General features: G+C 45.2%; 1 protein-coding gene across 7 annotated transcripts in view; it reads left to right on the top strand.

The window, feature by feature from the left end:
• The first annotated feature begins 13,019 nt into the window (after positions 1 to 13,019).
• L3mbtl3 (L3MBTL histone methyl-lysine binding protein 3) overlaps positions 13,020 to 23,814 on the top strand; it is a 97,597-nt gene continuing 86,802 nt past the window's right edge. For 2 of the 7 annotated variants that reach the window (XM_060373402.1, XM_060373401.1), the window contains exon 1: positions 13,020 to 14,032. In XM_060373402.1, the coding sequence (XP_060229385.1) occupies positions 13,943 to 14,032 (90 nt within the window). In that variant the 5' untranslated portion in view covers positions 13,020 to 13,942. Of the gene's footprint in view, positions 14,033 to 14,937; positions 14,959 to 15,801; positions 16,288 to 17,921; positions 17,991 to 23,814 lie in introns of those variants that run through there. The other 5 variants (XM_060373405.1, XM_060373403.1, XM_060373407.1 and 2 more) reach the window with 5 other exon arrangements.

Genomic DNA, 23,814 nt, shown 5'->3' with positions numbered 1-23,814 from the left:
AATACAGTTGTCATGTGTTGAGCTCAGCATATTACCTCCTGTAAGCTGATAGTATCCCAGGATAGTAGGAATTATTGTAAATGGGAGAGAACTCAGTTTACATAGATTGTTATAACCTAATATCTAGTTGGGAGCTAAAATGGAAACTACAGCCTAGATCTAACTCCAAAGTTCAAACATTGTTTTTAGTCAGACACGCTACCCCATTGTTTCAAACACATAGGTGGCCCATAGGAGTTTATTTCTAGATATTGAGAGCATGATATTCAGTAGAGGAGTCATGACAGCACAGTCCAGTCTGCAAAGACTAACTCAGATGCCCTGAGGAGATACTCACTCAGAACAGTGTCCATGGTAACTGGAAAGAATATGGCGCTCATAGTGAGTGGGACTCTTAGGAGATGTCGCCTAGGTGTGGCCTTGTTGCAGGAAGTGTGTCAAGGGGGGTGGGCTTCGGGGTTTTTGAAACTCAAGCCAGGCCCACTCTCACGTCCTTCTGCCTTTAAATCATCATGCAAAACACTTAACTACTCTCCAGCACTATGCCTCCCTATGTGTCCCTATGCTTCCTGCCATGATGATAATGGACTAAACCCAATGTTAGGATATAGGCAGCCTGCTTCTGGGTTGCCTGCTAACCTGTGACGTCATCATTCGTCACCCACCAGTTTCATGGCAGACGCAGTTCAGCTGTGCATGCACATGCTATAAAAGGACCAACCCTCCACTTTGTCTCTCGCTTGCTCTCTGCTCTTACATTTTCTTTGCCTCTCTCTTTCTCTCCACCTCCATCTAATAAATATCTTTTATATAAGATCGGCTGTGTAAAGGACATAATTTTTATGTAAATACTAACACAACCCCAATTAAATGTTTTCCTTCATAAGAATTGCAGTGGTCATGGTGTCTCTTTACAGCAAAAGAAACTCTAACTAATACATTCATTGGTACCAGAGACTGGTATGTTGCTATGAAAGGTTGGACCATGTTTATGTTTGGAAGAATGTGGATTTTGGGACCTCGGATTAGAAAAGCATCCAAAGTTGTAAGCAGCATTTAATGGGCCATACTAGTAGGAGCATGGACGACAGTGGTGCCTGAGGGTGATTTGAACTGCGGGGGTCTGGCTCAATAGGTTTCAGAGGAGAAGAATATTAGTATGTGGCCTAGAGAGCATGCTTGTGATGTTTTGGCAAAGAATGTGGCTGCTTTCTGCCCTTGCTTCTGCCTAAAATATCTGCCTGAGGCTAAATTGAAGAATTATGGATTAACAGCTCTAGGGGAGGACAACCTAGTGTTGACTGTGTTGTATGGATGGCTATTGGTGGCCAGTCTTATGCAGATTTATAAGGAAAAGGAACAAGCTGAGCAAGGAAAACTACAAAATGTATAGTTGGAGGAGAAAAGGAGCACCAGGAAGTGTAAACAGATTAAAGAACAGCCTGATGCTAAGTGGAATAAAAGGACGGTGATCTCAGACCAGCCCCCACCCAGCTAAGTCTCCAACCCATGGAAAGGATTTTTTTTTAAAGTGAAAAGAAATAAAAGTCTAGGGCCAGGCGTGGGGTGCACACCATTAATCTCAGCACTTGGAAGGCAGAGGCTGTTGGATCTCTGGGTTCAAGGTCAGCCTGATCCACAAAGTTTCAGAACAGCCAAGCTTAGGCAGAAAAGGAAACCATCAATACCAGAAAGCTGGGGAAGATGTAATTGAACAAGGGGGTCATGTTCCAGCCCCAGAAAGCAGCAGAATTTGGCTGCTTTGGTCATGTGGTTCTGGGTATAGAGTTAAGGATAGAAGAAAGGTGTTATGGTATCTCCCTCCATGGCTAAGAGAAGCTGTTGAGGCCAGACATGCAGGTGTCCCCGCACGGAGGCCTCGAGAAGTCATTGTGTGAAGCTGTGGAAGTGAAACCTGGACTGCATTGGAGACCTCAAGATGCCAGAGCCATGGGATACCTGCCAAGGAAAGCTGCTAACAGAGAGTGGAACCAGCCCAAGGGAGAGAAGTGTGTTGCAGTCCACAAGGCTGAAAGGAGTTGGAGATCTGAAAAGCGTTTTGATATCAGGCATCAAAATGCAAAGTTGGGAGCTTGACCAACTTTGGTTTTTGGTCTTATTTTGGTCCAGTATTTCTCTACCTTGCTCCTTTAACTCCCTTTTTGAATAATAATGTGTATTCTGTATCATTATATGCTGGAAATATGTGATCTGTTTTTTTATTTTGATTTTGATTTTACAGGGTATTATAGTTTTAAGAGATTGAGTCTCAGAAGAGATTTTGGACTCTGGACTTTTGAACAGAGTGCAGACTCACAGACCGCAGGGACTTTTGAAGTTGGACTAGATGTATTTTGCATTGTGATATGGCTACAAGCCTATAGGGGCCAGGGAGTAGAGTGTGGTGGTTTGAATGAAAATGGCCCCCAAAGGCTCATAAGGTGTGGCCTTGTTGGAGCAGGTATGGTCTTGTTGGAGGAAGCATGTCACTGGGGGCAGGCTTTGAGGTTTCATATGCTTAAGCCAGGCCCAGTGTCATTCTCCCCACTATACCTGCAGATTCAGGTATAGAACCCTCAGCTCCTTCTCCAGCACCTTGCCTGCATGTCTGCCTGCACACTGCCATGTATTTTGCCATGATGATAATGGACTAAACCAATGAACTGTAAGGCAGCCCCAATTAAATGGTTTCCTTTATGAGAGTTGCCTTGGTCATGGTGTCTTTTCATTGTAATAGAAACACTAAAACAATGTCTTTGTTACTATTTGTGTGTGTGTAACAAAAATGCCTGTTTAATAAAGCAACCTGCAGAAGGGAGGGAGGCAGCAAGATAGCTCCGTGAGTAAAGTTCCTTGTCAGGCTAAGCCTGATGATCTGAGTTCAATCCCTGGAACCTAAAGGAGAATAGAAAGAGAAAACTGATTCTTCTGATCTACCCTTTACGCACAATAATAAACAAACAAATAAAGCTGGGTGTGGTGCCACACACCTTTAGTCCCAGCACTCAGGAAGGCAGAGGCAGGTGGATCACTGTAAATTCAAGGCCAGCCTGATCTACAAAGCAAGTCCAGGAGAGCCAAGGCTACACAGAGACACCCTATCTTGAAAAAACAAAAAATAAAAATAAAAACAAATAAAACAAACAAATTTCAAAAACATTTTAAAAGGAAAGATGGGTTTATTGTGGCTCACAGTTAGAGAGAATACAGTCCAGCATGGCAGAGATGTTACAGCAGCAGGAATGTGAAGGAGCCAGCATCTGGCTCTCTTTCTCCTTTTGATTCTTTCCAAGACACTAGCTCATGTAGTGGAGTAGTGGAGCTACCTACACTTAAAGTAGGGTTTCCTACCTTAATTAACCATCTCTACAGACTTTCTCAGGGAAATTCCCGGAGATATGTTTCCCAGGTGAATCTAGAATCTGTCAGGTTGTCGATTAATGAGTTACTCCAGAGTAATTATGAAAGGTCAGAACTTGGTTTCAGAAGCACTTTTTGTTACTTCGGGGCTCTGAGAGACCACAAGGAAGAGGGGTAGATAGTATAGAGAGGACTGATGGGTAGGCAGCTACATAGGCAAGGGAGGTTTATGAGAAAATGAGCTCACATGTCTCCGAAGAAGCTTCACAAAAGGCCCCTACTGTGTATCTTGGAAGAAGAACAGGACTTCAGTACCAGGGAGGTCAACGGTGGAATGTGGCCTGAGAAGAACGTGGAGTGGTGATGGTGTAAGTTTTGGAGTCCAAAGATCAAAAATCCTGGAATTATATCTTGTCTAAGAACAAGGACAATCATGTATCTCATCTTCAGGAGAGAGACGGGGGTGGGGAGGAGCTTTCTTTTCTATCTGGGTTCCCAGATGGTTGACGATGCTTTCCAATATTGCAGTAAGGTTGCCTGGTGTAGATAACTTGTGGGTCTTCCAACTCATCATGCCTCTCCTCTGAAAATACCCTCGCAGACATACTCAGAAATAATTCTTTACAATTCCTTGGGAAATTTCTCAATCCAGTCAGAATGTTAATTTAAATACCAAATGCATATCCATCAGATGAGAAGGGAAAGAGGGGCTGGGCTATGGAACAAGAGAACACAGAGAAGCTGCATGAAAAGACAGGTATGAAAGGGATTAGTCAGCACTATGAAATTATTCCAAAATCTTAGGCAGGAAGTAGGTTGTGGCCAGTAGATTTTATGTGTAGGATTTTGCTGGGGACTTTCCACAGAGGGAATCACACAGAAATGTCCCTGGTTTTAAAAAGGACTGAGAAGTAGGGAAATGAAGAAAGTAATTGTGAACTACTTATCCAAGAATGCTGCCGTATGCAGCCAAAAGGCTCAGTGGCAAAGGTGCCTGCTGTGAAAGCCTGGAGACCTGAGTTCAATCCCCTGAACCCACATAAGCATGGACTAAAAAAACCATAAAATTCCATAAAATTGTCCTCTGACTTACACGGGGCACAGCCAAATAACAAATAGATGGATAGATAGGTAGGTAGGAGATAGACAGATAGACAGATAGATGATAGATGTTTGGAGGTGGGAGAAGAGATGGCTCAGTTCTTCAGAGCACTTGTTACTCCTGCAGAGGACAAGCACCACAATATCTTATAACCACTTTTAACTCCAGCTCCAGGGTATCTGACACACTCTTCTGGCCTCTGATGGCACCAGTCATGCACATGGCACACATGCATACATGCAGGTAAAATATTCATACAAATAGAATAACTAAATCTTAAAAAAAAAAAAAACTATAAAACCATTTGCATTCTTTTGAAAGCAAAGAAAAAGAAGAGATTATGGTTCAGAGGAAAGGATATAGAAATGGTGAAAGGTTTTTCTTCCTGTTTAAGACTTGGAAGAAGAAAAATGTCTTTTGCCTATGAAGAAAGTTCTGGAGAATAATAGCCTGAAAAATTAGAGAGGAAGGTGGAATCCATGGGTTAGGGAGAGGGTGTTTTAGAGTTTTTCCTGTAATGATAGATCACTATGACCATAAGCAACTTGGTGAGAAAAGGTTTATGTCAGTTTACAACTCCGAGATCACAGCCTATCTCTGAAGAAAGTCAGGACAGGAACTCAAACAGGGCAGGAACCTGGCGGCAGGAACTGCTTGCAGAGGCCATAAGGGGTGCTGCTCATTGCTTGTTCCACGTGGCTTTCTCAGCCTGCTTTCTTGTTGCACAGCAGCCCACCAGCCCAGTGTGATACCACCCACAATGAGCCTAGGCCCTCCCATTATCAATCATCAACCAAGAAAATGCAACACAGTTACCCACAGGCCAATCTAGTGTGTGTGTTGAAAGGAACATTTTTCTTAATTCAAGTTTCCTCTTCCAAGACCATGCTGTCAAGCTGTTGTGAAGCTAGTCAGCACCGAGGGCATGATCAAGAGCACATTTAAAGCCACAGCATGGATAAGAAATGAGGATACTGCTTCTCTGGAAGAAAAGAGAGAGTTTAGAAGTTAGAGAGAAATGTTAGAGGTATTTGATGAGAGAGACAGAGAGACAGAGAGAGAGAGCTAGAGGGTGAGAGGATCCTCAAATGAGGGGTGATTTGGAGCATTAAACCCTGACAGAAGGAAGTCAACTAGGGCCAGATAGATAGGTCTTCTAGCTTTACCCACCGTGTCTCTGCATTAGTAACATTTCAGTCCTAAGGATGGTGACCAAAGCCAGTTCCTGCTTATTCTTACAGAGTAGTGTCTGTTCATACCTAGAGTAGTGTGTGTTCATCCCTTCCTGAAACTCCAGAGTAGTCTATGACTGCGCTTGGGTATTTCAGTATAGTGTCTCTCTCTCTCTCTCTCTCTCTCTCTCTCTCTCTCTCTCTCTCTCTCTCTCACACACACACACACACACACAGAGAGAGAGAGAGAGAATCTGTATTTATGTGAAAAAAGCAGCATTTAAAAATACCAGACACAGGAAGTAGCAACTGGGACCAGCCTCAGTTATCTTCTTAAGAAAGATAATGCGGGAATGTTTTAAACAAATATTTAGTTAAAGACCTGAACAGGCCCAGCAAACGTAAAAGCGTAATGTAAATGCTAAATAAAGATAGTATATTCTGAACAGCAGGCTCCTTTGAAATAGGGCCTATGGATTCCATCAGTGTTCTGTTTTCATGCTTTTAGGAACTTTCAGGAAGCTCTTGCTCAGGAGGACTCCCATGGCATGATACCAATGGCCTGGTGATCATCAAGAAAAGAACAAGCAAGAGGGTGATATAATGATAGAAATCACAGTGTTTCTTTTGATTGCTTTGTTTCTTGCACACACACTATATGACTTACTGATACTTCATTTTGCTCAGGGTTCCTGAGGTCTCACTTCTGGATGACAGGAACACCACCAAAACAAACACACGGAAGTCCAACAAAAGACTTCAACAAGTACTTCTCAAACAAAGATACACAGTCGACAGATTTTTAAAAAGCCAATATTGAGCACTAGTAACCATTTGGGAGATGGACTTAACATGGAAGCAAGCTGTTCACACACTCGTGTTAGGAAAACCACTATGAAAAGGCAGTGTGGGTCAGGACACGGAGCACATGCTGCATACAAGGGGAATGCCATCTAGTCAAGTCATTACAGAAAACAGCACAGAGGTGAAAAAAAAAAAAAGAACCTGAAACTATAACCACGCATGATCTACTCAAAGAATTTAATGACAGTATGTGAAAGAGATGATTGTACTCACTCCTGTGTTTATTTTGACACTATTCAAAACAGTTGACTTGAAGACTCTATTTGCATCTATCCACCAATAAACATATAAGGAAAAATATGACATGTGTGCATAGTATAATGCTATTCAGCCTTAAAAACCTGGAAACTTGTTTCATTTGAGACAGTATCATGACCTAGAAGTTAAATCAACTTGGCACGGAAAGATGTCAAATGTTCTTTTAACAAACACCTGACACAAAAGCAGAGCTGAAAGGTGATGATCAGATGGAGTACCAGAGACTTCGGATTTATGGGCCAATGGATACAATGTTTCCGTTAGACAGAGGAGATCAAGAGTAAGTATCTAACATGGTGGATACATTGATTAGCTTGACTCAATCATTCCCCCATTGATAAATTTATTAAAATAACTTCGTAACTCATTGTGTTAGACAGCTTTTAATTTATAACAAAAACACTTTTAATTTATAAAAAAAAGTGAGTAAACAACTTCAGGAAGAGTTTGGCTCACAGTTACAGAGGGTTCAGCTTTTTTTTTTCCCCCAAGTTTTATTGTTTTTGGCCTGAGATGAGGTAGAATATGGGGGTGGCTAAAAAGGCCTCTCCCCTTAGTGTAGGCAGGACACAAAAAGACAGAGGGAAGAAGAGGCAGGTATAAGATATACCCTTCAAAGACATCTCCTGTTGGGTGGTGGTGGTGCTTTCCTTTAATTTCAGCACTTGGGAGGCAGAGGCAGGTGGATCTCTGTGAGTTTGAGGCCAGCCTGGTCTACAGAGTAATTCCAGGACATCCAGGGCTACCCACAGAGAAATCTTGTCTCAAAAAACTAACTAACTAACTAACTAACTAGCTCTCCTAACCCACTTATGCCAATCAAGACTGCAGCCCACAGTTTCTTTCACTTCCCCATAGTCCATTCAACTATGAATCTATAAAAGGATTACATCATTGATCAGGTCAAACAGAAGTGTCTTGTTTGATCCAGTCACTTCCCTAATCCCTTCCTCTGCAAACTGCACCAGAGACCAAACCTTTAACACACACGCCTGCAAGACACATTTCATATTCAAAGAATAGAAGCAATAAATGTATATATAATTATCATTTCCCAATATCTGATAAATATGATAAAAATAGGCAAGTCTGTAACATTTATTTATTACAACTAAATAATGGTGTTGCTTTTTTTCTTGCATTCATCTATGAAAGTTTTATAACACCCTCCTGGGCTAGGTATCGCCAACCATTTCATTTTACAAATATAGAACGGGGAACAAAGGAGGCACGATAACCGGTCCAAACTGCTTGTGTGAAACAAGATTCTGTTGTGTTGCCTCTGCAATGGCTTCAGACTTGTGATTTTTTTTTTCTTCTTTCTTTTTAAAATATTTATTTTGTATATGAGTGCTCCATCTTCACACACACCAGAAGAGGACATCAGATCCCATTACAGGTGGTTGTGAGCCACCACGTGGTTGCTAGGAATTGAACTCAGGATCTCTAGGAAGAGCAAGCAATATAGTGACCTTAGCGGATGAGCCATGTCTCCAGCCCGGATTTGTGGCTTTCTTGCCTGTACTTCCTCAGTGCCTGGGGATTACAGGTGTGTGACATGTTTTATATCTTCTCTTCCCCTTACTATGAATGATCTACCATTTGTAATGGCTGTCAGCTACCATCATCTCTGGTAGCTCTCGTTCCTATAGCTATGTGTGTCTGGCACTGTTTCTTGATTCCTAGGCTACCTTCTTCATTCAGCATGAAATGTTGATTCTTGATCCTATCATGTGTGGTCAGGAAGCCAGGGCAAAAGCAAAGACAATTCTAGATTGAATTGCTAACGGCATAATTGGGGACTACTGCCGCTGATGAGTTCTGAAATCTTGCTTGTTCTCACTAATATTGCTTAGTTCTTAGGCTTTGGGATCTAGGTTTCTTTTTTAAAGTTTCTTTTGTATTTTTTAAAAAAGATTTATTTATTTTTTTATTTTATTTTATTTTTTTTTTTTACTTATATAGCACTCTGCCTGCATGTGTGCCTGTGCACCAGAAGAGGGCATCTGATTTCACTAGAGATGGTTATGAGCCGCCCTGTGGTTGCTGGGAATTAACTCGTGACCTTTGGAAGAGCAGCCAGTGTTCTTAACCTCTGAGCCATCTCTCCAGTCCCCTTTCTTTTCTCTTTTATTTATTTATTGTTTTTATTTTGTCAGTGCAGGGGATTGGATGGATCTTTCATCTCGCAGGCCAGAGCTTTATCACTAAGATTCTTGAATTTGGCTTTGTTCATTTTCAGAGAGCCTCAATGTAGTCCAGAAGGGTCTCGATTGAGCTCTTGATCCTCATGCCTGGGTGTGACCCAAGTCCTGGGATGTCTAGCATGCTCTCCGAATTTCAACGACATTTCACGACCACAAGGTCTGTGCTGATACCATATGCGGACGTGTCACGGGAACAAGAATCAGGATTGGGATTAGAGTATGTGGGAGAACATTTCAGTGTTGTGTAGAACTCTTCTTGTTAAGCTGTGGACTGCCGCCCCACGTGGGGTCACATGACTAGATGTGGCGTTCTTATACACAGAACGACTGGCCACAGCAGAAGTTCTTGATCACGCAACACCCGGAAGTTAATTCAAAATGAAACATGCAGAGTACCTAAACCGTTTCTAGCTGCACTCTCCTGTGCTGTACGGAAACTTCGCTGAAGCCTTGGTTCTGAACACATAGCACGTGCACGTTGCCCTGAGCATGCAGCTACACTGAAATGCTAGCAAATGTCACCCCTTTGTTTAGACTTGGGCTTAGACTTGAGACCGTTCTATGGTATGGCCTACAGTGATTTGATGTTTTGCTCTTAAGTAAGTATAATGGCATAATTATAGAAAACAAGGACCTTTAATATTTTACTATCAGCCCTCAGCATGTAAGTACCAAGGTAGTGTATCCTTGGATCGTATCTTGTTAGAATGTTTGATTTTTAAAAGCTAATGTTTGCATTGCTGACTAGAGTTTGAAAAAAATTTGCCAAATAAAATTTGGTTTGGAATTAGGACAAACTTTTCAAAAATGTCTGAAATGGCCCTAAACATACTTCTGTCGTTTTATAATACATGTTTGTGTGAAATGACATTCTCAGTATTGATGATTATATAATCAAAACATCAATAAACTCAGAAAAGGATGAAGTTGCTCCATATCCTACAATATTAAATATTCAGTTGTGACTTCATTCTTGAAGTAACAATAAACTGGCACATTCAGCTCATTACTATGCAAATCTGCTTTCATCTTTATAAATGGTATGCTTATAATACCAGAGACCTGTTTTAAAACAAAATTCTGTGATTTGTTACAAATAAATGCTTGATTTATATATTTATTTTATATACACATAGGCCCAAGTTCCTATAAAAAATTTTAGAGCAAAAGTGGGTTTCAAATGGGGAAACTTTAAGAAGTTCTAATTTAGAACATTGTAAAGAAGACCAAACTGAGTTATTGTAAATATCAGTGGAAAAGTGTCTGGCTGAAACCAATATTCACATCCTTGGAATAACATGAAGTACAAAATTACCTAGGCCAAAACCAAACCAAACCAAACCAAACCAAACCAAATCACAATTATTCAATCACTCAATGCATACTTAAATCAGTAAAATCAGTAAAAAAACAGTAAAAATCAGTAAAAAAATCAGACAAATCAGTAAAAAACACAATGTTTAGTGTTGTTCACTTAAAATTTTTTTCTAGAAATATTCAACTTTACCTCAAGGGTGGTGACCAGTCACACATATTATAACATGAGTTCGTGGGCTAAGAAAATCAGTTTTGGCTATAAAACAGATCAACTCTAACTGGCCATAGAGAAATGGAATCCTCAACCTTTATCTTATTAGTACAGGCTTAAGCCCAGAGAATGAGCTCTCTCTCCATTGACAACATTCTGGTACCTCACTCCTGACTTAAATTACACTTTATACATCTGTACAAAAATTTGACGTGTTCCTATTACATAGGGAGGGGCAGAGAGATGTGCCTTTTTAAAGAATCTCAGAGGTAGTCTTTTTTCCTCAGACTAAAGAGAGAATGGAAGCCCCAAAGTGTGGATGGTCTGGCTCAGTGGTCCCCAGTGGTGGTGGCACAGGTGGGACAGAAGACAAACATATTGGACTTCATTCTTGGGCATCTTTAACTGGGGGGAGTGGGTGGGCTGGTTCATGGGGAGGACGTCCAGTTATAGGCCCATCTCCTAAAAGGCAAGACTGCTTAATGTTAAGGACGGGGAGGGAACATTTCCAGCTGGGAAGTTCATGCAGAGTGGCAGATGTAGAGTCAGGTGCTTTGAGTGGCCTTCACTTGGGAGCTGTTGAGAAGCCTCAACGTGTTTTTGAAGAGAGAGTGCTGTAACATGTTTAAAATGTTTTCCGTGTAAAATCACTTTGGCTTCAGTATACCTCAGGATGTATATTTGGAAGGTGTGGACATGTGATATAAAAATACAGAGGAAAAAGAAGGGGCTAAAGTAATCCGCCCTTGTCTGGGATATCAGGGAGTGATAGGCTACATCTGAAGAATGAGTTTAGTATTTACACGGTCTCAGATGGGGTAGGGTTGGATGAGCAAGAGGCAGAGAAGGAGAAGATTAAGTGATGCTGGACAGAAGCATCACGTATTCACCAGCCAAAGATTGGTGGAAAGCTGAAAGCAGGTAAAGAAGTTTTATTAGCATAATACTTTTCTCAAGAAAATGTGGTCTAATGTACTGACTACAGTACCAACTCATATGAAGAATAAAGTTGGTATCTAGATTCTAATGATATCTCTGTCTGTGATGGTGGCATTTAAGAATTTTTTATTTTAGTTTTTGATGGGGACTTGGGGAGCAGTTTTTAAATTCCTTATTCTTACATCTTTGAAGATCTTTACTGTCTCCACTATCTTGGGCCACAGGTTTGCAACATCTTGAGAGGAAGCTTTTCAGTGTCTTTTGGAGCAGAGATACAATGTCTCTATTGCATCAAACCTCAAACCATCTCTATTTCTGTTGGCCAACCCTTACCAGGGCAGGGGTCCATGCCAGGCATGCTCTCTAAACCTTTGGCTTTAATAGGCCTTCTCTGATTGGTTGTCCTTCATAGACTCTTCTCAGATAATGGATCATCATACATCCTGTATGTACATCTTTCCTTCTTGCTACTGGTTCTCCTCACTTCTTGCTACCACAGTATTTACTACTCAACATAACATGATGTTACTTTTGGGCACCTGTTCATCTGAGGCACCTTGCAGGAAGCGGTGCTTGGGCCCGATAGCAAACACCTACGGCACTTAGGAAGCTGAGGTAGAAGGACTGCTGTGACTCTAAGGCCAGCCTGGGTTTCCATTCAGGACTCTATACCAAAAACCAAACCGAAACTAACAAAAACCCAACTAAAAGAAAAAGGGACTATTGAATTAATGTCTACGAAAGCACACACGCAATAGAAATAGAAATATCGCCTAACATTATCTAGTGAGTGACTTCAGGGTGAAGTTTTAGAAAAAAAAAAAAAAAGAAATCAAAATTGATTTTCTTGGGGCCAGGTCTTAGGGAAAGACAAAACTTATGGCCTTTCTTTATTTCTCTTGTAGCCTGCCTTTGGCCATTTCACCTTTTTGTTACTCAAGAACTGGGGGGGGGGGGGGGGGGGCGGGAGCAGATATTTCTGTCTGCTAATGAAGCTGTCCTTGAACAGCGTTGAAGCAGGTTAAATGTAATGAGTGGAATCAATCCTCAGGTGGTGGGCTGAGATTATCAACAACTCTCACTAACCCGACCTTCCCTGCTGCTCGCTCACCCCTGAACCGGTGGCTGCTCAACCCAGGAAGCTTATTTTAGGAACTCGCTTAAGTGCTACAGGGTTAGTTAGCACCTGTGTTCCGAAGCTATGCGCCTCGATTTGAGGCTTTGAGAGCTGGTCTCTACAGTGATGGAAGCAATAGATGGCGGTCTGCTTTTCTACAGCGATTTCACGCGCCTGAAGACAGAATTTAAGAGTTTATTTTCTGAAACTAGTTCAAGGGAACATTCCTTAAGTGAAAAAAAAATCAATCAGAATAATCTCACTTACATTTTAGAGGAAGGCTTTTTAATATGGAATTTCCATCTGTGGGGTATTTAAATTCTAGGCCTCGGGCAACAATAGCAGAGAAAGGCCCCTGCACCCTTTATTAGATGCAAAACAAACAGCACACGCTGGAGGCGGAGCTTTCCTTTACTTCCCCACAGCTTTCCCTTTCCTCTCTGAGAAGTGTAAGGCTTGCTTCAGCGTCTCGGAAATCACGTTATTGCTTTCTTTTTTTCCTTCCTTCTCTCCCTCACAGAAAACTCTCACACTGGCGTCGACACGGTCGCCCTAACTTTAATTACTTTGCATTGTTCTGTCTGCCCCCGCCCGAGCCTTGCAGGAAAGGGAAAGCATGAACTGCCCCAGAGCCGGCGCGCAGTCCGTGAGCAGAAAACGGTCAACGTGGAAACGCAGCCCCAGCTCGGTCCAGATTTGACGCGCGGACAAAGGCAGGGTTTGCCGTTTCGGAAGGCTCAGCCATCTTGACTGAGAACATCAAGCGGGCGCTCCCCGCTTATTGCCTAGGCACTTTACGAGGGATCTCTAAGTTGAGGCAGAACTCCCAGCATCCCTTACCGCCGAGGCCTAACCCGCCGGAGCTGTCAACACAGACCTTGCCGAGGATGCGGAAAGAGACGCGCAAGTTTCAGACTTCCATTACGCGTTCTCCCAGTCCCGAAGGGGGCGACTTGAACTCCGCGCAAGCCTAGAACTTCAGACCCTATCTGCCTTGACCTGTGGCATGTCTCCAGCCTCGTCCCCCCTCCCCGCCCCCCGGGTGGTGACGGCGCGGGACCGGGGCCCACTCCTTAATGGCTGAACGCACACGCTGAACCGGCACATGGTGGATCCGCCGCTCGGAGGACGGCCTCGGGGAGGGAGCAAAGAAAAAAAAGTAAAGTGCCAAAGCAGACAAAGAAGCTGTAACCCCGGCGGCCCCTCGCATCCGCTCGGGCCGGCGCGGGAGCGGCGGCGGGGCCGGCGGGCACCGCTGCACCTGAGGCGGCCGCCCGCGGGGCGCCGAGCCGCTCGGTCGCCGCTTTCCCAGCGGCCGAGGCGCAGCGGCGGCGGCGGCGGCGGCCCCGGCACCAGCGCAGTTTCCCCTCTCCCCAGCCCTGACTCTACGCGCACATGCGCACTGCGCCCGCAGCCCTGGACCATTTGTCAGGACTACTCGTGAGACGGAGAAAAAAAGAGAGAGAGAGAGGAGAAAATTTGGGGGTAAGGAGCGGTTGATCGGATATAATCTCTAATTAATCCGCAGGCCGGCCCGTGCCGAAGGCGTTCCCCGGGTTTGGTTGTTTTCTGGCTTTTTTTGTTTTTTTCCGGGTGAGGGTGAAAGTTGTGAGACGTGGAGAGGGAAGGAAGCGCACCCTCGTCTTGGGAAAAGAGATCAGGGGAGGGGAAGGAGGGAAGGGGGCTTCTCCCCCGCTTCTCTGCGCCTCTGAGAAAGAGGAGAAAACTTAATCCCGGGAGGGGGGGCGGAAAAAAAGTGGGCAAGTGACTCGGAAGCGGCTGGAGGGGGGAGTCCGTGGGCATCTCACTCTCAAGTAGTGAGCGCGAGTGCGAAAGAGGAACAAAAGAGAGAGAAAAGAGAAAGGAAAAAAAAAAAACCGGGGGGGGAGGAGGAGAGACTTGTATTTTTTTTTTCCTCCTCCTGCTTTGCGCGCACACGGGGAAGGGTGTGGGGGGCCGCGCGGGAGGGAGCGGGCCGCGGCGGGATGCGTGCGGGCCCCCTCCCCCCCGACCGCCCAACCCCCCGGAGCCTGTCACTTGGGTCGCTTTTTTGGACACCGGGGCGCGGGGTGTGTTGGGGGGGAGGAGAGAGCGCGGCGCCGCGGGGCTGCGTGTCCGGGGCGGCGCTGGGGGGGGGTTGGGTTGGGTTTTTTTTTGGGGGGTGGAGGTTGGAACCGCAGCCTCCCTCCCTCTCTCTCCCCCACCACCCCCGGGGGGACCCCGAGCGCGGCCGGCTGGGTGGCTGGGTTGGGGAGGGGATCGCGGTGCGGCGGCGGGAGGGGACGCGCCGCCCCTGCGGGCCCCCCCCACCTCCGCCCGTGTGGCCTTTGTGCCGGGCGCGCACCGGGGAGAACGAGCTTGCGAGCGAGCGAGAGAGCGAGCGAGCGGGCGGGCGGGCGCGAGAAGTCCAAGTACGGGAGACCGAGGCAGTGGGGGGGGGGGGGGAATAAAAAAAAAAAAAAAAGAGGCCGAGCCACCGGGCCGCTTCTCCCGGCTCCGGGCTGCGGAGAACCGACTGGTTGAATGTGGCGGAGGCGCGTCTCGCCGGCGCGGCCGTGTGTCGGTGTGGGTCGGTGTGTGCGCGGGGTGCGAGCGCGCGCCGAGGCAGGCCTCCGCGACTCGCACCGCGCACACGCGCCCTCACACACACACACACACACACGCACACACACGCACGCACCCCGGGGCCGGCGGCCGGGAGTTCGCGGCGCGCGCGCGCGCCTGTGTGTGTGTGTGTGTGTGTGTGTGCTCTCCCCGCGCCCGCCCGCCCGCCCGCACGGCCGCCGCCGCCGCCGCCGACTGTGGGAGAATTTCCTAGAGATCGCCTCCAATTTCCGCCATTTTGGGAAAGTTGCACGGAAAAAAAAAAAGAGAGAGAGAGAGCGAGCGAGCAAAGCAGAGCCAGCTCGGGTTCGGGGTCCCCCCCGCCCGGCGCAGGACGGGGCTCCCGGGGCGCAGCGCGGCGGCCGTGTCCCCCCCCCCCCCACACACACACCCAGGGCCCGGGCTGCCGCGCCGTCGCGCCGAGCTTCCCCGCGCTGCGCCGCCGCGGCCGCCGGTGCCGGTGCCGGTGCGGGCGTCCGCGCGAGCCGAGGCTGCGGCGGGGGCAACTTGTTTACGGGCGCCCCGGGGCGGCGGCGTGCGGGCGGGCGCCGCGCTCATGGGCTGCGCTCGGCTCTGCGCTCGCGTCCTGGGCCCGGCGGGGCTGGCCTCGCGGCGGCGGCGGCGGCGGCGGGGCGGGGGAAGTAGAGGCCGGCGGGGGTGGGGATCGGGAAGCGCAGCAGCCGAGGCATCCGCCGCGCGCCCCGCCAGCCAGCCAGCCGGCCCGCCGGGGAGGAGGACGAGCGGGAGGAGGGCGCAAACTTGAGAGCGGCGGGGCGAGGGGCGCGCTGGCGGAGGGAAAACTTTAATCTCCTCCGAGAGGGGGGAGGTGGGGGAGAAGAACCCAAGCCGGAGAGACACACGGAGAGAAAGAAAGAGGAAAAAAAAAAAAAGGTGGGAGGGCTCTGGGATCCGAACCCCGCGATCTGATCCGATCCGATCCGCGGCCCACCGCGCCGCCGTGAGAGAAAGTTGACCGGCGGGACGGCTTTCTCTCCGCGCGCCCGCCCCGCCGCGCCGGGCCGAGGTGTCCGTCCGCCCGTCCGTCCGTCCGCGCTCCCGGGTGGGAGACCCAGCCGCGCTGCCGGGTCTCGTGGGTCCCGGGCTCCCTCGCCCCACCCTTCCACGGGGACACGAAGGTAAAACGTTGCTTCGGTTTCCCTTCTCTATCCTTCTGCGGCCACCGCCCAGCTTCCTTTTTCCTCCTTTTTCCCCCTCCGCCGATTTTTTTTTTTTTTTTTTTTTTTTTTAGGGGGACCCGAAAAAACGGAGTCTCTTTCCTTATGCAACTTCCTCGGGCGCCGTTTGCACGGCCCTTCCCCCCCCCGCTCCCCCCGCATCCCTCGCTCGCTCCTTTGCCACCAAAAAACGTACATTTAAGATCACCCCAAGTGCCCAGGAACAAAAATAGATTTTTAAGAATTGTTCTAAGTTAAGGAAAACTGAGACTAGGAAAAGAACCCGGTTTGGGGGGGTGGGGTGGGGGGGGGTAGTGCGTCGGCTGGGATGAGCGCGTTGAATTTTAATTTCGCTTTTCGTGGACGCTTGGTTGGTTGTGGTGTCTTTATTGGCGTGGGGCGCCCGGGAGACTGTGTGCTGGCTACCTCGGTCGCGTGGATTTTTGCGCAAGTTTTTAGAAAAACACTGACTCGAGTAGAGATCATTTCTCCGGAAAGTTTCAAGTGCAGCAAAATAGCCAGCCTGCAAAACTGGCCAAGGGGGGACCTCTAGTGGTTAAACGCATCTTAAGTTCGCGAGGCAGAGAGCAAAGTTTGGCCTTTACTTGTAGCTACGTAGTCCGTTTAGACGTGGAAGTAATTAGAGGACCTGCGTTAGCAGCCAGCGGTGAGAGAGGACGCCGCTCAGAAATAGAAGTTTTGTAAATTAGAAAACGAGGAGGTCTGAGCTCGCAGGCTTGTGATTTCCACTCTTCCTTGCTTACCTTACAGAAACCAAAACCAAAACCTTTTATTCTGAGATTTGAGATTGGTACTCCTTAGATAAGAAAATTTGTTTTATATTCAGCATCGTCTGTATCTTTCGTTGAAGGAATCATAGCAGACAGCTTAATTTGGAATGTTATGGAGAAATCAAAATGAAACATGTTCTTAAAACTTTGCAAAAAGTAAAAAAATAAATTTGAGATTTGCTTTTAGTATGAGAGGATCATTTTGTTCTCTGACAGATAAAATTTCAGGCTAACAAGTCATTCATTAACATACAGAATATGCCATAAAATACATAATATCTTTTCATGGTAAGAGTGTAACTTTGATTCACTGAGTAAAAAGTTACTTTGGGATACTTTGTATAATTTGTGATTTAAAACACATGGATAATATATATATATGAGTTACATAACTGTTTCCCAGTGTGTTCTGCAAAGAATCTTGATTTTTTTTTTTAAGATAAAAACTGGAGAAATTAAGGTTGTGTCAAGTCATCCTTGTAACTGCCACCTGTCTGTCACGCAATGAAAGCGACCACCTATATAGGCCAGGCTGGTGTTGAACTTAAATCTTCCCGCCTCAGCGTTCCTAGTGCTTGGCTAACGCTAGCTACTCTTATTTGAAATGGGAGGTTTCTATTGCATGAATGTGGGGATGATGTGAATGACTCCAGTTAATTCCGCCTCACGCAGAACTGGTTAATTTTATTGTACCGCACAGAGCAATGTGTTGTGGAATGATGGGTGTTAAGTTTGAATTGTAGATCGTGGGAGTGAAGGACTTACGAGAGTGCTTTGATTTTTTTTTTTTTAAATTAATGCTAGATCCTTAAGAGAAGTGTTGGAGGCACACAGACGCTTTGAAGGCCACCAGACAGTTCTGTCTGCCTCAAGGTAAGAGTCACTTGTTGCTACAAAATTGCTGGGCCCTGCATTTGGCATCAAGGAGACCGTGTGGTGGCTTTGGTAGAGAAAAACAAAACAAAAAACCTAAGTATGTGGAAGCTGCTTTGAATGTGTGACCAAGTAGACAGCACGAGTGCTTGAAAAGTGAATGAAAACATAAGGCAAAAATGAGGCTGTCCTGTGGTCCTGTGTGTTTTTGGTGTGGGTGCGTGCGGAGGCCAGAGAGCCACCGAGTTGTTACAGTTACATCCCTTCCTGTATTGCTCTCCACACTCTTTTTTTTTTTTTTTAACCTGGTCTCTCTCTGAACCTGGCTCCCTGATTGGCTACATTGTTTGGCCAATGAGCTACAGAGCTCTGCATGTTGCCACCCTCCTCCAAGTGCTCAGGTTACGACCCAAACTCTGGTCTTCATGCTTTGTGGCAGTCACTTTATTAACTGAACCTACTGAACCTTCTCTCCAGCCCAGTTTTAGGGGCAGGGGGGTGAGACAGGGTTTCTCTGTGTAACCTGTAGACCAGGCTGGCCCCAAACTCACAGAGATTCACCCGACTCTGCCTCAGGAATGCTGGGTTTAAAGGTATGTGCCACCAGTACCCAGCCATTTATTGGATTCTTTATTACTGGATCAGCACCTTTTTTTTTCTACTGAAAGCAATTTTTTTTTAATTGAACAAGTGGGAAAACCGGAACAAAGTGGTTGTGAATTAATACCTAATATAGATAGAGATATACAATGATATACAGTTCTCAAAAGAGAGCTGTAAATGTCCCTACAATCCAAGGTACACTTATGTAGCTAAAATTTATGACAGTCTCGGGGGAGGGGTGTGGGTGTAATTAATTAACATGTCATTAACATTTAAGTGTCTCCTATGGATTAAATCCAAGGTCTTCTTAGGCCAGATACCTTGATTAAGGGAGAGGTAGCATAGACTTACAAAGTTTTGAGAACATTTCTATGGGGCGATAGAGCTGTTGTCTGATAAATCTTTTTGGTCATCTTGAGGATACTGGTTTACCTCAGTGAAGGACCTGCTTTTAGGATCAAGGCCATCCCTCAATGGTGTAAGAAACACACAGCTCACGTGTGGTTCTAAGTAGTGTTTTCTGCTCTTTGCGCTGTTTTGACCCTTTGCCACTAGCTGTGCTGCCTCGTCTGTCTTAAGTATTAAAAACTTCGCTAATTATTGCTTGGCAGAGAAAAAAGGAAATAAAAGTTAACTTTCCTTTAAAATTTTATTTATTATTAGTATTCCTGTGTGTGTGTGTGTGTGTACATGGTTGGCAGTTAGAGGGTGTCTTTGGAGTTATTTCCATCTTTATAGGGGTTGTGGGGATTGAACTCGGGCTGTCAGGACTGCATGGCAAGTGCCTTTTTACCTACTGAGTCATCTCACGGGCCTAAGCCTGCCTTTTATGAGTAGAACTAATTATCTTCTTTGGGTCAGGTGTGGATTACCAATGAAGCTGAATAATGGCCAGAATAAAAGTGACTACAAGCAGTGGCTTTTGGTCCTTTTCTGTTTGAGGATTGTCTTAGGTAGTGCAGTTAGTACCACCTAAGATGTTTAGTCCTTGTAAATGTGTGAGGGAGGATGGATTGGTGTCCAGACAATTTGTTTACTGTGGTGGTATGGTGTGAGTCTGCCTGAATGAGCGGTGAGAAAGCAGAGTGGGGAGACAGTGATGGGAGTCCCTGGGGAGGTCAGGAATTGATTTCCGAGAATGACTGGTTGTAAGGAAAATACAAGACTTCCCCCACCTGTTTTCTAGACATCTTTGTTACTGTTTCTCATTGTAGCCAACTCTAAAATCCAGATGGGAAAGAGGGAGACAGAGACACATAGACACAGAGAGACACTGAGAGATACTATGTTGTTCTTTTCATCCCAGTGATACTAAACATAACAAAACAAACCCTGACGTGCTCTGGTTTTATTAGTTTATTTCATCTCCGTTTATTGATTATCCAGTCAATGTCCTAAGGGTCTAAAAACTCAGTAGTGAAGGAGAGAAGATGTGCTTGTCCATTTAATTAATCCTAGAGTAACCGAGAGAGGTAGTTCTTGAGTAAACGCCATGGTTTTTTGTTATTGTTGTTTTACCTCAATGCCTATGGGCTTTTCCCCTGTGTGCGTGACTGTGTGCCACTTGTGCCTGGGGAGGAGAGAAGAGATCTCAGACTCTCCTGGATCTGGAGTTAACAGGTGGTTGTAAGCCGCCATGTAGCTGCTGGGGATCAAACCTAGGTCCTCTGCAAGAGCATCTCTCTAGCCCATGGTATTTTAATTTTAGGAATTATGTGCTGTCATAGACAAAATTCTCACACTTTACGGTAGATATATCAGGATGGAAAATTTATAAGAGAAGTAACTTCACATGGTATGTGACGGTGGGACCTGTGGGGTCTCATGGAAAGATGGGTCTTCCTTCAAACTGGGTTTTCATTTTCTTAAGTAATTGTTACTGAGTTTTAATGGTGCTGGAATCTGAAAGGTTAGGTTTTGTTCCCGTGGAGCTCTCAGGATCTTTAGCCTAGGAAGAGAGATAACCAAGAGCTCTGCCAATTGAAACAACTGCGGGAGTCAGTTCTAGCGTATATATAGTAATTGTGTAACAATTGCACTTTGTGCCATGGAAGAGAACACGGGCTCTAGGTGTCCTAGAAGCCAACAGTCAGGAAACATGAACTTGGGTACTAGCTGAAGCTGTTGAATGTTACACACAAGACTGTAAATATCCCATTTTAGTTAGTCTCCAGAAGCAAGGAAGCCACTTTCTAATCAGGCTGAGAAACACCTGAATTGTACTTCTAGAAAAGGTGGTGGATTGTCTTTGAGCAGTTCACAAGGTGAGCTGGTGAAGACCTGCTCTACCACTGTTCGTTTTTGCTACTGTTAGATGGAGTCACCTCCCTGGGACTTGGGGATTATTAAAATATAGGTGAAGATACTGTACTTAAAATCATGATGTGTTCACATGTTTACAGAATTGTGTATGATGTTTTGAAGTTCAGGGACTTTGTAGAAGTGATATTTTGTAATGTTACTTTTTGCTTTATTATCCAGCAGAGAGATTCTCTGGGGTTGTCTTTTTACAATGTTAAATTATTTCAGTGATATCCGAGGATGTGACTCAGTGATTGTTGGAGACTGTTATGCAGCAGTTAGAGGAAAGGCAGCATCAGAAACAGAGAGCCCTGGTGTACAGTTGAATTTGATATGAGGCTGAGGAAATCCCATATAGGAGACAGGAAGTTTGAAGGAAGGAAAAGGACAAGGCATGTCAGAGGAACTTGGCTGACCTTGAGTGATCATGAAGAGAGGTGTGGATTTGGGGGTCATGGAGGTGGATCTGTAGGTAAAGAAAGACACCTGCAGAGTGTAATTACCTGAGTCTGATCAAGTTGAGGAAGAGAACTGACCCCAGGCTATCCTCTGAATCTCCATAGGAGTGCCATGGCATGTGTGCTTCTAGGTGGGTGCAAACACACACACACACACACACACACACACAGAGAGAGAGAGAGAGAGAGAGAGAGAGAGTGTGTGTGTGTAAGAGAGAAATAAATGTAATTAAATTTTAAAAAGTGGGTTTGGGATTATAAACTTTGATGAAGATTATAAGGACTGCCTACACGTTATATGTAATACAGTAAATGTCTTCTCTAATATCTTTCCTTCCCATATGTACCATAAGTGTTGTGTGTTCTATCTTGATCAATACCGGGGAGTATCCATATTATCAACATTGAACTTGGCATTGACTCAGTGTGTTACACTTATAAAGCAGCAGAATGTCATTCTTTCGCTTCAGTGTGTCCGTAATCTTGAGAGATAAGCTGCACACATACGGTAGTGCACAAAGTGGACACATGAATGCAGGAATGCTAGAGATGACGTCACAGGTAAATGGTATGTGACTGTTAGCCTGCTGCTGTTCTAGAGATGGGGTAGAGGGTATGCCCTGAGACTATCTTACTTAAGATTTTATCAGGACCTTCCTACTACTTTCTCTAGTCTTGAACATTCCATATGACTTTGAAACAGTGTTTCAGTGTTTAGTACAAGGCAGCTTCAAACCCAAATGTAGCCCAGGCTGGCCTTGAACTCACAGTACTCCTGCAGCAGCCTCCTGATGTATGTTCCCACTTCCACTGGTTATTTTTCTTTCAAAGTGAGCCAGTCCAAAGAGATACTTAGTAACGTGTTCAAATTGATCTCGTACTGTTTGAAATGGGGAGGACCAGAGAAAATGATACTATCCCTTAGGATTGTTTTTGTTACCTTTAGATTTCTGATTTTATTACTTTCTTTTAAAAAAAATATTACTATTTTTAGTTTTTGAGACAAGGTTTCTCTGTCTAGCTCTGGCTGTCCTGGATCTTACTGTATAAATCAGGTTGGCTGTGAACTCAGAGATCCACCTGCCTCTGCCTTCTGAGTGCTAGGATTAAAGGCTTGCACCACCACTGCCGCTGGGCTTTACCTTTTTATCTCCCTCCCTTTTTAAAACTGAGAGTTAAGAAACAAGTCCAGTTGTTGGGTTATGCTGAGAGTCCTCTGCCTTGAAATGACACAAAGTATTAATAAAATAGTTAAAAGGAACAGAGACTGGAATTGTGGCTTAGTGGTAGCATGCCTGGCATGGGTGAGACTCTGTCCTCAATGCGCTTTAGCACGGAAAAAAAGTGGCACCTAGGCTAACTGACCCAGACTGAAAAGATATTTCAACAGCCAGGGTTGTAAAAGAAACTTAAGGGAGAGAGAGAGAGAGAGAATCAGGTGGGTGGTGGGTAGAGTGGTGCTGTAGTGACATAGACTATAAATGAAAATATAGCCTTGGTTAGAAATATTTCATCGACAGTGCTTTAATCACTGGTGCTAAATTCTGATCAGGAGGCCATGTGCATGGTGAGCGGAAGAGACTCTGGCCTTGTTCAGTGATTCTGTGTTTGTGTTGCAGTGGTCTTGCATATCTGCCATGAGAGTTGTTCCACCCACATCACACAAGTCTTATGACTTAAAGTTGTCATCATATGTGTTGATTACAGGATAATGGCTTGTTCAAACACACCTACTGTGTGCTAGCTGAGCTCCAAGTGGGACCATGCCTTTGTATTGGATATAGTTTTCTGGAATCCAATTAATTCAGTTTCTAGAGTATATTGAATAAGATTGTTTAGCCTGTAAGGTCCGGAGAGCATTTTCCCATCTGTTTCACCGTTGGCTCCTCTATAGTGAATTGGAAGGTGTGTGTGGCTAATTGTGTCTGGGTGTTAAATAATCTAAATAATTCACTCTGGTGGTACGGTCTTACTTTGTGGATGCAGCTTAGCTGTTCAATCTGTTGATAGGGAGGTTTGCTACAAATGGTTATTGAGATAAGCCTGGAGGCATGACTTCTGTGAGTGAAAGAAAATCTGGTCAAATCTAATTTATTACATGCAAAAGAGAAATAAGAGTGTACACGCTTCCATTTTAGCTCCCTGTTCTATAAAAATGTGAAGCCAGAATTAAAAGATACCGCTCTTAGCATTCTAAAAAAAAAAAAATTAAGAAATGAAATAAAAGAACAAGACGCTACTTTTAGCTTTCTCTCCTTTAAATTTAAGTTCATGCCTATGTAGCAAAAGCATGGCCGTGTCTGTACCACACCGGTTCTTGGGCTTTTTATAGCCCTTGGATCCCTTAAATGGGTGTAGAATTTCTATTATTGCCGTTCTAGTGTAGTATGTTGATGAGACGAGGGCCTTCTGAAGAACATTTCTTCTCCTCTCTGAGTTATCTTCTACTCTGTACATGGAAA

This window comes from Meriones unguiculatus, chromosome 20 (assembly GCF_030254825.1).
Source record: "Meriones unguiculatus strain TT.TT164.6M chromosome 20, Bangor_MerUng_6.1, whole genome shotgun sequence".
Lineage (NCBI taxonomy): Eukaryota > Metazoa > Chordata > Mammalia > Rodentia > Muridae > Meriones > Meriones unguiculatus.
Note: the sequence above shows the minus strand (reverse complement) of the source record. Positions and strands in the feature narration are given on the sequence as shown.